Here is a 14,394-nt window from a genome sequence, read left to right as displayed (position 1 = left end):
CAGCTATATACACACCGTATCCTCCAGGCTGGATCTGCAGTGTACAACAAGCCTTAGGCTGACCAGTAACTGTATTGTCACTCCTGTGATTGTGCAATGACGCATGTCTGCGGGGATAGTCACTGACAGCTAAGGGATGAGGCAGGACCATTACCTACCCTATGCTGTCCTATTCAGGGTTGCATCGTCTAGTTTTTAGGGTTTCCTCAGCCTGGTCAAGAAGAAGACAAGCCGGTTTTCAATGCCAGACTAGACTTGCCCATGACTAGCAAACAGTCAGGCGTGAGTAGCACCCGGGACAGTATGGCCCCGAGGTCAGGCTCGAACGGCTTGTAGACTAATCCTCTCCTTTATGAAATCCCCCCCCCCCCATACATGCACACTTGGCTTAGACGAGCATGCATATATCCTGAATAGGGAGAACGACTGGCATCCAAACAATGAAATCCAACATGGGGGGACACTTCCCTGAGAGCCAGGAGGCCCCATAAACCTATTGACCAATCCAACTGTAGGGCAGTATGGCCTCCGTATACACCAGATAATCCTCTTATTACCACTGCTGCTCTAGTTATTTGTAATATATCATTATTCATATAGCTTATATCATATATATATATATATATATTCTCCTATTAATTAATATTATAAATGTGAAAGTTTGTGGGTTTGTGTGTTTGGATGTTTGTTCCTCAATCACGCAAAACCCGCTCGACCGATTTGGCTGAAAGTTTCCACAAACATAGTTAATACACCCGATTGCGCAGTAGGCTACTTTTCGTCACAATAGCGCACATACGTTTGTGCCAGGACCCCCACAAAACCCAAACTCACACCATCATCTCTGCAATCTCACACACTTTGGACCATAGCAAGCCACAAAATTCCTATTGCCCTCTACAGCCTCGCCCCTAACCCCACACAATCACATATACATATACTTTACCACTCTGCACCTCACCTTACCGATTCTCCAGGAGGTGCTCTTTAACGCTCCAGAGCAGCCATGTTTGCCGACCCCCACCGCTCTGACAATCCGCGACACCGCCCACCCATGTCAATACCCCTAGGTGGTCTAATAAATGCAAAAACAAAAAAAAGAAAAAAAAATAATAAAATAAAAAGTATTACAAATTCAAATCCCCCCTTTCCCTAGAACACATATAAAAGTAGTTAAATACTGTGAAACACATACATGTTAGGTATCCCTGTGTCCGAAATCGCCCGCTCTACAAAGCTATACAAATATTTTGCCTGGACGCTTAATGCCGTAGCGACAAACATACTGAAAAGTCCAAAACCGCTGTTTTTTCACTATTTTCATTATCATACAAATATCAATCAAAAGTGATCAAACCAATAGTATTTCCCGAAAATGCAACAACTACAAACTACACCCGGCCCCGCAAAAAAAGACACCCCCCGACACAGACAAATAACAAAGTGACTGCTGTTAGAATATGGAAACACACTACTGGCAGAAAATAACAAATCCTACAATGTCGTATATCGAGGTCTATTCACTTCAAATACCTCTGTCCCAAAGTCACTATGTGCAGTTTATACCAACACCGTATATATAGCAGCTGAAATACAAATTACATTCAACACAAAAGTCTCAGGTATTCTCTGAATTACAGCAACAACAAGATACAAAGTTACATTTCATATCCCATACCTTATACACAGTACGAAAACCTTACCCGCGCCTGTATATACCCACTGCTACAATCACCGCAGACGAAGTCGCGGGTACCAGCTAGTATATATATGTATGTGTGAGTGCACGTATATTATGTAGTTATCTGTAATATATCATCTTTCATATATCTCATATCATCCTTCATATATCTTATATCTATATGTGTGAGTGCACGTATATTCTGTATGTAGTTATCTGTAATATATCATTTATATCGTATATCATATATGTGTCAGTGCACCTATATTATGTAGTTATCTGTAATATATCATCTTTCATATAGCTCATATCATCCTTCATATATCTTATATCTATATGTGTGAGTGCACGTATATTCTGTATGTAGTTATCTGTAATATATCATTTATATCGTATCATATATGTGTCAGTGCACGTATATTATGTAGTTATCTGTAATATATCATTCTTATATCTGTATGTGTGAGTGCACGTATATTCTGTATGTAGTTATCTGTAATATATCATTCTTATATCTATGTGAGTGCACGTATATTATGTATGTAGTTATCTGTAATATATCATTCTTATATCTATATGTGAGTGCATGTATATTATGTAGTTATCTGTAATATATCATCATTCATATATCTCATATCTATGTGAGTGCACGTATATTATGTATGTAGTTATCTGTAATATATCATCATTCATATATCTCATATCTATGTGTGAGTGCACGTATATTCTGTATGTAGTTATCTGTAATATATCATCATTCATATATCTCATATCTATGTGTCAGTGCACGTATATTATGTAGTTATCTGTAATATATCATTCTTATATCTGTATGTGTGAGTGCACGTATATTCTGTATGTAGTTATCTGTAATATATCATCATTCATATATCTCATATCTATGTGTGAGTGCACGTATATTCTGTATGTAGTTATCTGTAATATATCATCATTCATATATCTCATATCTATGTGTGAGTGCACGTATATTATGTATGTAGTTATCTGTAATATATCATTCTTATATCTATGTGAGTGCACGTATATTATGTATGTAGTTATCTGTAATATATCATTCTTATATCTATGTGAGTGCACGTATATTCTGTATGTAGTTATCTGTAATATATCATCATTCATATATCTCATATCTATGTGTGAGTGCACGTATATTATGTATGTAGTTATCTGTAATATATCATTCTTATATCTATGTGAGTGCATGTATATTATGTAGTTATCTGTAATATATCATCATTCTTATATCATATATCTATATGTGTGAGTGCACGTATATTATGTAGTTATCTGTAATCTATCATCAGTCTGACCTTGTCGTGACCAGAGCTGTGCGGTGAGAGATGGAACAATATCACCAAAGGGAGGAGTTACCATAAATGATCTAGAATTAGTCACATTGTATAATGAGATGTATAGTGTCTGACATATGTACCATCACTGGATTATTAGTGATATTATAGAATTAGTAATATTATAAGGGGGCGTTCCCACTACCTCCGCTGTCCGTCCCAGGGTTTGCTGAATCCCGGGAATACTGGTCAGGGGACGGCTTGCTGGCGGTGCTAAATCTGCCCGAATGACTGTCACACAGGATATCGAGCTCAGTCTCAGCAGCTACGTGTTCTCTTCTCTGCTTATATTTCCACCATAATTTATGCGGCACATGATTACGACGTATACCAATGTGCACCAGGCTTAGCGTGGTTTGAGAGTAACTTTGTAACACCTGTATGAATACGGTGCCAAGTTTCTTACGTGAAGTATACAAACATTAAAACATCAGACAGAATTTTGGTGCACGCACAGTGGAAACAGATTTGCTGTATTGGAACCTTGTTGGTACTGAGGATGACAGTCGAGTGCCCAACATGTGGCCTGGAAGTCTAACCAAAGGGTGTGGGCACTGCTGCAGACCTAGGGCCGCCATTACATAGCTCCCAGCTTCACATTGTCTGTACCCCGTCAGTCTAAAGGGACCAAGTCCTTTGTGCCACATCACCAGGTGGGCCGATGTATGCCCTGCATTGTGGGGGGTGAAATAAGTTCTACCCCTAAGATTGTAACAGGGGTGGAGGTGAAGTATAAAATGACATGCGGAGACGTCTACACTACAAAGGTTCCATATAATAATGCCGGGGGGGAATTACAGCAAATGCCATAGAGCCCCCTAAGGGCGTTCTCCTCATCCTAGAGACATTTGCTGTAACCCTGTTTGTAAGTAAGAAATAAAGCCCCAGTTCATTATATTTCCTGGGGAGTCGGGGTATGTCCAGACCTGTTAGGGGTCCCATTTACCTTTAGTGTCTGCACATGCGGGTTTTGGGGTTTTGTTTATCGCCGTCTCTTACTTCTTTCCTTTTTCCCTCTTCTAGACCGTGGAACATGGATTTCCTCACCAACCAAGTGCCCTGGGATTTAGCGACTCTCTGCGGCTCATGGCGATTGGGACCCGCTCTGGAGCCATCAAAGTGTATCCTTTAGGCCTTTGTCTGGATCTGTGGCCTCCATGATCTCCCACTTCATAGCAATGCTTCCTTAGCCCCTGTGTCATCAGATATGGCTGCCCGGGAGTGGAGTTCATGAATCTACATGAGCAGAATAATGCGGTTATAAAGATCAGCTTCATCCCAAACCAGGTCAGATATTAGCAAATGTGTTGTGGCGTCTCCTCCGAGCACGATTAGCCGGCACCTATGAGGGAAGCTACTGTATTTTTTGGATTTTAAGACCCAACGGACCATAAGACGCACCTAGGTTTTAGAGGAGGAAAATGGGGGGGGAAAAAATTGAAGCAAAAAATGGTAAAATCTGTAATATCTGGGAGTTGTAGGTGTCCCTGCGGCTGTACGGGGAGGCATACGGCGCTGATTTTTGCGGTGCCAGGAGTAGTTTTATTTTATACCATTTTTGTCTATCGCTTACAGAGGGGAAACTGTGAAAAACCGGCAGTTTGTCTTTTCTGATCCCTTTTTTTTTTCTTTTCCTGCTGCGATGTTCACTCTACGGGAAAAATTCTTCATAAGTTTGTAGAGCCGGCATTTTCGGTCACAGGGACACCTCATGTGTAGGTGTTTCTCAGTAGTATTCGACTTTTATATGTATTCTAGGGAAAGAGGGCGATTTTAGAACTTTATTTTTTTTTTTTTTTATCTTTTTATTTTTTATTATTTTATTAGCAGTCTATGGGAGGTTCTGTACATTACTATTGCGTCTGGTCATAGATGAGCCTCAATAGTAATATTACTTCATTAGGCTCCTGGCTGTCAAAGAAACAGGTCGGCTCCTGCGGTCTCGCTGCACGGGAGCCAGCCTGCAACTTCAGAGGTACGGGGCTAGTGAGAACCGGCCCCTTTGAGGTGTAGGGAGAGAGCTTTTAGAGCAGGGGTAGGGAACGTACGGCTCTCCAGCTGTTGCAAAACTACAACTCCCAGCATGCTCACTTGCTCTGCTGCTCTTGGAACTTCCATGGAAGTGAATGGAGCATGTTGGGAGTTGTAGTTTCACAGCAGCTGGAGAGCCAAAGGTTCCCTACCCCTGTTTTAGAGAGTAATGACTGTGAACAGAGTGGACTCTGATAGTATGCATTAGCTCAGGTGTCTCTGCTGTACATTACAGACCTGGTAGCTCTGCAGCAGAGCGGCCGCCATTCTTTGCAGACCCGGAATCCCCCAGGTTTTCTGTTATTATTGATAGTGGGTGGAGAACTGTCAGAAGTCCCGCTTTGACTACCTGCAGCCTTAGCCCTGGTCAGCAGTATTAGATCTGTGGGGGTTTGACAGTTGGGACCCCTGCAGATCAGCTATAATGAGACAGTATAGCTCCCTCGCTGTACAAACTTAAAGGGGTACTCCCACGTCGCATACTCGCCAGTCTTCGTTTCTTTGAAATCTTCTGTCTTCCGGCTTTGTTTCGTCATTGGTGGGCGGGGTCACATATGCAAAGCCAAGCGGCGAGATGCCGCCGGCCCTGTGTGCTCGCTCATAGACCAGTCTATCTTTCACAATGCAAATACAGACCCGACAGGGTGTCGGGTCTGTATTCGCATTGTGAAGGCTAGACTGGTGTATGAGCGTGCACGCACGGCCGGCGGCATCTCGCCACTTGGCTTTGCATATGTGACCACGGAGCGGAATAGCAGCATCGCTTCTGCCGCTGCTGGCTTCATGCAGGGCAGAAGCATAGCGATGTTGCTGGCTTCACCTGTGCCGGCGTCTAACCCTGTGCTGGCGTCTAACCCTGCATTGGCGGCCCCTTCCCGTAAACTACCCCCCCCCCCCAGGCTCGCTCCCATGCACTTAGCCCCTCCTCCCTCCCCCTGAGAGCAGCAGATACATCACTTGACTCAGGAGCAGCTAGGTCAGGGCTGTGGCCACAAAAAAATGAATAAAGTAAGATAGTGGCCAAACAAAGCAGTTTTTCTGAAGCAATGTATTTAGGAAAAGTCTTACATCCACATTAACAAGCAGTATAGATAGGATCCTTGTGATGGGACAACCCCTTTAAGCAGCAGATGTAGGTTCTTATTCATGGAAGTTTGTAGGCAGTGCTGCCATATCTACACCTGTCCTAAGGATAGACCATCAGTAGTAGAGATGGGGTAAGTCTCTGACTACAATTCAATTAGTTACTTCCTAAACTAGTGTAAGCTAGTTTAAGATTGACATTTGTGTCCACGGTCCTGGGGTTTATCTTCAGTTCTCCACACTCTGTCTGGAGTAATGGAATCCCACGTCACCTGCTGCTTATCTGCACTGCCCCCCTTCTCTCCCCTGTTTCTGAGAAAGTATTGTGTTTCACATGCTGGGCAGCAGATCATTGATGTAGTGTCAGTAGTGTCGTGGCCCTGGAATACTATTTGAGCCAAAACTACAAGTGACTTTTAAAGGAATGGGAAATACTGTATAATGGCAGTGCTTCTATTACCCCCTCCTGCAAAATCAACTCCTGGCTTTGGCTCAATAAAAGGAGCAAAATTTGAGACAACAAAAATGCCGGTTTTCTTCATCTTGTGGACTGGTAATTTCCCTTTTTACAAGCTCCGGCGACCTCAAAACAAGTGTGCTGTACAAGAACTGGGTAAGATGAGGGAAATAACAAGTCCTTAGCTCTGGGCTGGGGTCGTGTCGCCTGCTGAGCAGGTTTCGGCCCGTTTTGTCTGTTCCTAATGTCTTTCTTTCTTCAGTGCCAGCTTCTCACACTACTGGATGACAACAGTCTGCACTTGTGGTCACTGAGGCAGCAGGATGGCCTGTCCGAACTGCAGGAGGAGAAGAAGTTCACTCTACGAGGGCCGCCTGGGTGTGTAAAGACTTAATCTACTACCTGCCCCCCCCCATATATTTATCCCCCAGATTATGTAACGGGATCTTGCGTTTCACACGTCACTGTGATCTGAATAGCTTCAGTGTTTGACTTTCCTTGGAAAAGAAAAGAATTGACATAGCAGCAGCTCTAAATCTGAACAAAGACGTGTAGCCGGGCTCCAGACTGCGACTAAACTGCTCCTAAATACAGCCGAGGGTTAAGAATGGTCGTTGACTTGACATTCATAACATTAGTTTCTGGCTGCCTGTCTTTATGGGGCCGTTCATGTTGAGTAAGGGGATGGTAACCCAATGGCTGCTCCATCTCCCACCTTCTACCTCCTTTACTGCCGCTCCCCATCTTGGGCTTGTACCTGCTTATTGCTCCTCAGTTACACTGCTATAAAGATAAGAATGTGACTGTGGCCGCCAGCAACAACCACTCACCCAATCCCCCATACACATGCATACTCTGCTTGACTGAGAGTGCAGGATTTCACAATGGAGAGCCATTGCCAGACACCCCTTGTGGTTTTACTTCCCGCAGAACAAAGGAGCAATCTTGTTAAAATCCAGTTGGGCAGACGGAGATTGAGGTATAGCCATAGACTAGCCCTGGTGGTTAGACCTGGAGCATAGTGTAGTGCAAGGCTTATACCACAATGCCCATAGTGTACAATGGAGAGCCCAGACATGCAGGATCATCTTCTCTCTGATAGAGGTCCTCCATAGGAACCCATGTGACGTTTCAGTACATACTGTTGATCCGCCATAAATGGCTCTGATTGTAATTGCCATTCAGGTGTTACTGTGGCCTTCAAACTACAAAGGATTGTGCAGCCCTGGCTTAGAGGAACCACATTCATTGTTCGTTCAGTCGGACTATGCAGCCAGTATTGGACTGAGGAGCCCACCAGATAAATGATCCTGGAAGCCATTCTCCAAACACCCGCAGGAAAGAGACCAGATTGCCTATTAAATGTGGGGGTCTCTTGCTGGCCCATTAGAGCCTGTGCACACTGAAGGATCCTCTGGTGACCTGTCTGACGTTTTGTAGCCCTCGGACTAGAGGTTGCATGTTTCAGTAATGTTTAGTGGATGAAAGTATAGGCCAGAGGGCTGGATGGGGAGGGGGTATTACCTCTCATGAATATTCGGTTGGGTTCACATGTTGCAATAGTGTGCCTTGTGGCCAGTTACTGCATTGCCAAACCACAGCCATTTGTGGAAACATTAGTGTGGCTTTCCTGTCTGCTCTCTGGTTATATTTCACAATGTGTGCGCCCAGGCAAAGACTGGCCATTCCTCTTGTCCGTAGGGTGCCTCGTCCCTGCACAGCCCTGCACTGTTGGCAATGACAAGACTTGTCATATTGATGAGATCTGGCACCACCCAGTTGTCAAAGTATTGAAGCATTGCTAGAATAAACAGCAGCTCCTGGAAGTTATGGACTGACCTCTGCTTCCTACCTTGGTGCCAGTCGTGGGCAAGTTTAGACTGGCATTAAAAACCAGCTTGTCCTGTTCTTAAGAAATGACCTTGCTAATCAAACTACAAAAACTAGAAAAGTCACTTCTGCACCACATTTCGGGTTGTATTATCGAGTAATTCTAGTGGGGATTTACTATATTCATGTATGGAGGCCTTATTGACCAGGGGAACAACAGAGGCACAGTATTTACTGAATCAGACGTGTCGGGGGTGCCAGGTCCTCTTTAATGGTTTATCCCCTCAGTATGGTGGCTGCAAGGACAAGCCCAAATCTCGGCTCATCCACAATGTGCCCCCTCAGTATGGTGGCTGCAGGGACAGGCCCAAATCTTGGCTCCTCCACAATGTGCCCCCTCAGTATGGTGGCTGCAGGGACTGGCGCAGATCTCGGCTCCTCCACAATGTGCCCCCTCAGTATGGTGGCTGCAGGGACTGGCGCAGATCTCGGCTCTTCCACAATGTGCCCCCTCAGTATGGTGGCTGCAGGGACTGGCGCAGATCTCGGCTCCTCCACAATGTGCCCCCTCAGTATGGTGGCTGCAGGGACAGGCCCAAATCTTGGCTCCTCCACAATGTGCCCCCTCAGTATGGTGGCTGCAGGGACAGGCCCAAATCTCGGCTCCTCCACAATGTGCCCCCTCAGTATGGTGGCTGCAGGGACTGGCGCAGATCTCGGCTCTTCCACAATGTGCCCCCTCAGTATGGTGGCTGCAGGGACAGGCCCAAATCTCGGCTCCTCCACAATGTGCCCTCTCAGTATGGTGGCTGCAGGGACTGGCGCAGATCTCGGCTCCTCCACAATGTGCCCCCTCAGTATGGTGGCTGCAGGGACAGGCCCAAATCTTGGCTCCTCCACAATGTGCCCCCTCAGTATGGTGGCTGCAGGGACAGGCCCAAATCTCGGCTCCTCCACAATGTGCCCCCTCAGTATGGTGGCTGCAGGGACAGGCCCAAATCTCGGCTCCTCCACAATGTGCCCCCTCAGTATGGTGGCTGCAGGGACTGGCGCAGATCTCGGCTCCTCCACAATGTGCCCCCTCAGTATGGTGGCTGCAGGGACTGGCGCAGATCTCGGCTCCTCCACAATGTGCCCCCTCAGTATGGTGGCTGCAGGGACTGGCGCAGATCTCGGCTCTTCCACAATGTGCCCCCTCAGTATGGTTGCTGCAGGGACAGGCCCAAATCTCGGCTCCTCCACAATGTGCCCCCTCAGTATGGTGGCTGCAGGGACTGGCGCAGATCTCGGCTCCTCCACAATGTGCCCCCTCAGTATGGTGGCTGCAGGGACTGGTGCAGATCTCGGCTCCTCCACAATGTGCCCCCTCAGTATGGTGGCTGCAGGGACTGGCGCAGATCTCGGCTCCTCCACAATGTGCCCCCTCAGTATGGTGGCTGCAGGGACTGGCGCAGATCTCGGCTCCTCCACAATGTGCCCCCTCAGTATGGTGGCTGCAGGGACAGGCCCAAATCTCGGCTCCTCCACAATGTGCCCCCTCAGTATGGTGGCTGCAGGGACAGGCCCAAATCTCGGCTCCTCCACAATGTGCCCCCTCAGTATGGTGGCTGCAGGGACTGGCGCAGATCTCGGCTCCTCCACAATGTGCCCCCTCAGTATGGTGGCTGCAGGGACTGGCGCAGATCTCGGCTCTTCCACAATGTGCCCCCTCAGTATGGTGGCTGCAGGGACTGGCGCAGATCTCGGCTCCTCCACAATGTGCCCCCTCAGTATGGTGGCTGCAGGGACTGGCGCAGATCTCGGCTCCTCCACAATGTGCCCCCTCAGTATGGTGGCTGCAGGGACAGGCCCAAATCTCGGCTCCTCCACAATGTGCCCCCTCAGTATGGTGGCTGCAGGGACAGGCCCAAATCTCGGCTCCTCCACAATGTGCCCCCTCAGTATGGTGGCTGCAGGGACTGGCCCAAATCTCGGCTCATCCACAATGTGCCCTCTCAGTATGGTGGCTGCAGGGACAGGCCCAAATCTCGGCTCCTCCACAATGTGCCCCCTCAGTATGGTGGCTGCAGGGACTGGCGCAGATCTCGGCTCTTCCACAATGTGCCCCCTCAGTATGGTGGCTGCAGGGACAGGCCCAAATCTTGGCTCCTCCACAATGTGCCCCCTCAGTATGGTGGCTGCAGGGACAGGCCCAAATCTCGGCTCCTCCACAATGTGCCCCCTCAGTATGGTGGCTGCAGGGACTGGCGCAGATCTCTGCTCTTCCACAATGTGCCCCCTCAGTATGGTGGCTGCAGGGACAGGCCCAAATCTCGGCTCCTCCACAATGTGCCCCCTCAGTATGGTGGCTGCAGGGACTGGCGCAGATCTCGGCTCCTCCACAATGTGCCCCCTCAGTATGGTGGCTGCAGGGACTGGCGCAGATCTCGGCTCCTCCACAATGTGCCCCCTCAGTATGGTGGCTGCAGGGACAGGCCCAAATCTCGGCTCCTCCACAATGTGCCCCCTCAGTATGGTGGCTGCAGGGACAGGCCCAAATCTCGGCTCCTCCACAATGTGCCCCCTCAGTATGGTGGCTGCAGGGACAGGCCCAAATCTCGGCTCCTCCACAATGTGCCCCCTCAGTATGGTGGCTGCAGGGACTGGCGCAGATCTCGGCTCCTCCACAATGTGCCCCCTCAGTATGGTGGCTGCAGGGACTGGCGCAGATCTCGGCTCCTCCACAATGTGCCCCCTCAGTATGGTGGCTGCAAGGACAAGCCCAAATCTTGGCTCCTCCACAATGTGCCCCCTCAGTATGGTGGCTGCAGGGACTGGCGCAGATCTCGGCTCTTCCACAATGTGCCCCCTCAGTATGGTGGCTGCAGGGACAGGCCCAAATCTCGGCTCCTCCACAATGTGCCCCCTCAGTATGGTGGCTGCAGGGACTGGCGCAGATCTCGGCTCCTCCACAATGTGCCCCCTCAGTATGGTGGCTGCAAGGACAAGCCCAAATCTTGGCTCTTCCACAATGTGCCCCCTCAGTATGGTGGCTGCAGGGACTGGCGCAGATCTCGGCTCTTCCACAATGTGCCCCCTCAGTATGGTGGCTGCAGGGACTGGCGCAGATCTCGGCTCCTCCACAATGTGCCCCCTCAGTATGGTGGCTGCAAGGACAAGCCCAAATCTTGGCTCCTCCACAATGTGCCCCCTCAGTATGGTGGCTGCAGGGACTGGCGCAGATCTCGGATCCTCCACAATGTGCCCCCTCAGTATGGTGGCTGCAGGGACAGGCCCAAATCTCGGCTCCTCCACAATGTGCCCCCTCAGTATGGTGGCTGCAGGGACTGGCGCAGATCTCGGCTCCTCCACAATGTGCCCCCTCAGTATGGTGGCTGCAGGGACAGGCCCAAATCTTGGCTCCTCCACAATGTGCCCCCTCAGTATGGTGGCTGCAGGGACAGGCCCAAATCTTGGCTCCTCCACAATGTGCCCCCTCAGTATGGTGGCTGCAGGGACAGGCCCAAATCTCGGCTCCTCCACAATGTGCCCCCTCAGTATGGTGGCTGCAGGGACAGGCCCAAATCTTGGCTCCTCCACAATGTGCCCCCTCAGTATGGTGGCTGCAGGGACAGGCCCAAATCTCGGCTCCTCCACAATGTGCTGCTACATTTTACAACGCATCGCTATTGCATCTCTTTGTCACGCAGTCGCTATTTTTGGTCTGAAACTCAGATTTCTGTTGAATGTGTTGCTGTTCATCTTTTGTTACAGGGCACCTCCTAGTGTAACGCAGATTAAAGTGCTTCTTGCACACTCCTCTGGAGAGCGGCTGTACGTGGGCACAGAAGGAGGCAGCGTCTTCACCCTTTCACTACCATCCTTGCAAGTGCTAGAGGAGAAAACATTTGGCCATGAATTGGCATTACGAGGGTAAGCTGTGGCCTATTTAATATGCACGGCCAGCCTTGGGTCTAGACAGCTGTAGGGAATCGGTTGTTCAGACGGCCCTTATCTGTGGGTGCAAATGTTCTGAGTGGGGGACACAAAGTGGTAGAAGTCACTTCTCTCTATGACAGATCTGCTGTTAGGACCCTCATACATTCTAATAGTCGGCCAGGTCCAGCAGGTGTAAAGTCAGTGTAAGAATCGGGGTCATTTTCATCCAACTACCCCTATAATAATAATAATAATTCTACATTTTATTTCTGTATTCCGCAGCACTTTATAAAACGTAGCGTTCAAGTACAGACAAAAAGGGACGTTACGTGAGTCAATTCACTACAAAAACTAGGTGGGTTCAGGCAGTACGGTGGCTCAGAGGTTAGCAACATCCGTGTGGAGTTTGTATGTTCTCCCCGTGTTTGCGTGGATTTCCTCCCACACTCCAAAGACTTACTGATAGGGGGAATAAAGACCCTAGGTAGATTCTTCACCACTGCTCGCAAGAGCTTACAATCTAGCTTTACCTGCAGTCTTCCCGATGAGTATGCTGACAGACGTCCCTTCGAGTCCGTGGAAGCTTTACAGGAGCATCCAAAGAACCCTGACCAAATCCTGATTGGCTACAGTCGTGGCCTTATGGTGGTGTGTGACGTGACAACTGGTCGCAGCGTGCAACACTTCCTCGGCACTCAGGTATCTGCTGAAGGCTCCGTGTGCTTAGCGTGTGCGTTCTATGCATGACGTTCTCATAACCTCCTCTTGTTTTGTGATTCTGTCTTAGCAACTGGAAAATATTTTTTGGTGTCGGGATGCGCAGCAGATTATTAGTTGTCACAATGATGGGGGTTACAGTCTGTGGGATGCAGCCGGTGAACATATACAGCAGTCTCCCATGGAGAACAAAGTGCCATATGGTAAATCGCTATCAGAAGTCAAGTGTTACGACAAACCAGAAGAGAAGATGGAAAGACTAATTCTTGGTTTTCTTCATAGGTCCCTTCCGCTGCAAAACAATCTGTAAGGTCACATGGCTGACGTCACGCCGAGGGTAAGCGAAGACTGTACTGGCATTGATGCCGTCTCCTCGCACGGCTGTACATGACACTAGTAAATTGCTTTGTGCTTATTTTAGGTCACCGTATATTGTGTTTCAAGGGGGGATGCCAATGGCGAGCTACGGAGACAGGCACAGCATCTCTGTAGTCCACGGCAGCCAGCAAATCGCATTTGACTTCACTTCTAGGATAATTGATCATTTGGTAATTTACAACTCCGATCCTTCAGCTGGTGAGTAAAACCGAGGAGCGGAGATGTTAGTGGAGACCCCTGGGTGAAAGTAAAACCCCCATTCTGATACTTTTTAATGCAATTCTTTCTTTATTCAATTATATTATCAAAAATCTTTAATGTTATTTTTGTTAAAGAACCTTTCACCACCAATTCAGTCTCTCCATCATGTATTAGGCTCCACCTCCCTGCCCCCGCCATTCCTGAGCAAACCTGCCGCCCCCTCCTGCCCTGCCGCCCCCTCCTGCCCTGCCGCCCCCTCCTGCCCTGCCGCCCCCTCCTGCCCTGCCGCCCCCTCCTGCCCTGCCGCCCCCTCCTGCCTGCCTCCTCTTGCCCTGCCGCCTCCTCTTGCCCTGCCGCCTCCTCCTGCCCTGCCGCCTCCTCCTGCCCTGCCGCCTCCTCCTGCCCTGCCGCCCCCTCCTGCCCTGCCGCCTCCTTCCTGCCCTTCCGCCCCCTCCTGTCGCCTCTTTGTAAAATATGAGGAAGCTAGCGTTTTACATTAGTGTCAATGGGAGCGGTCACGGAATCAGTCTGACCGTTCTCTGACTGCTATGGTGGAAGACAGTAGTGGACTTTACTAACGGCAGTGTGAACTCCTCCTTATGTGGGCTACTTGACTGATGAGGCTTCCACCAACCACTTTCTTGTAGCCGCAGTGAATGTAGAGGTGGCCATTTATTTGGCTCTTTTCAGAACTTCCATGGAAATAGGGCTGGACAATTTTTTTGGGG

The 14,394-nt window shown here is 48.8% G+C and overlaps 1 protein-coding gene across 3 annotated transcripts in view; it reads left to right on the top strand.

The window, feature by feature from the left end:
- LLGL2 (LLGL scribble cell polarity complex component 2) overlaps positions 1–14,394 on the top strand; it is an 84,929-nt gene that overhangs the window by 39,853 nt on the left and 30,682 nt on the right. For all 3 annotated transcript variants that reach the window (XR_012713048.1, XM_075261908.1, XM_075261907.1), the window contains exons 3-10: positions 4,075–4,172; positions 4,257–4,338; positions 6,885–7,000; positions 12,206–12,364; positions 12,907–13,069; positions 13,158–13,290; positions 13,370–13,424; positions 13,509–13,663. Coding sequence is in view for 2 of the 3 variants with exons in the window: in XM_075261908.1 (XP_075118009.1) it covers positions 4,075–4,172; positions 4,257–4,338; positions 6,885–7,000; positions 12,206–12,364; positions 12,907–13,069; positions 13,158–13,290; positions 13,370–13,424; positions 13,509–13,663 (961 nt within the window). In the remaining variant the exon portion in view is untranslated. The remainder of the gene's footprint in view (positions 1–4,074; positions 4,173–4,256; positions 4,339–6,884; positions 7,001–12,205; positions 12,365–12,906; positions 13,070–13,157; positions 13,291–13,369; positions 13,425–13,508; positions 13,664–14,394) is intronic.

The sequence above is a fragment of the Leptodactylus fuscus genome, unplaced genomic scaffold (assembly GCF_031893055.1).
Source record: "Leptodactylus fuscus isolate aLepFus1 unplaced genomic scaffold, aLepFus1.hap2 HAP2_SCAFFOLD_61, whole genome shotgun sequence".
NCBI classification, from domain to species: domain Eukaryota; kingdom Metazoa; phylum Chordata; class Amphibia; order Anura; family Leptodactylidae; genus Leptodactylus; species Leptodactylus fuscus.
The sequence above is the reverse complement of the archived record's forward strand: the minus strand, read 5'-3'. Positions and strand labels throughout refer to the sequence as shown.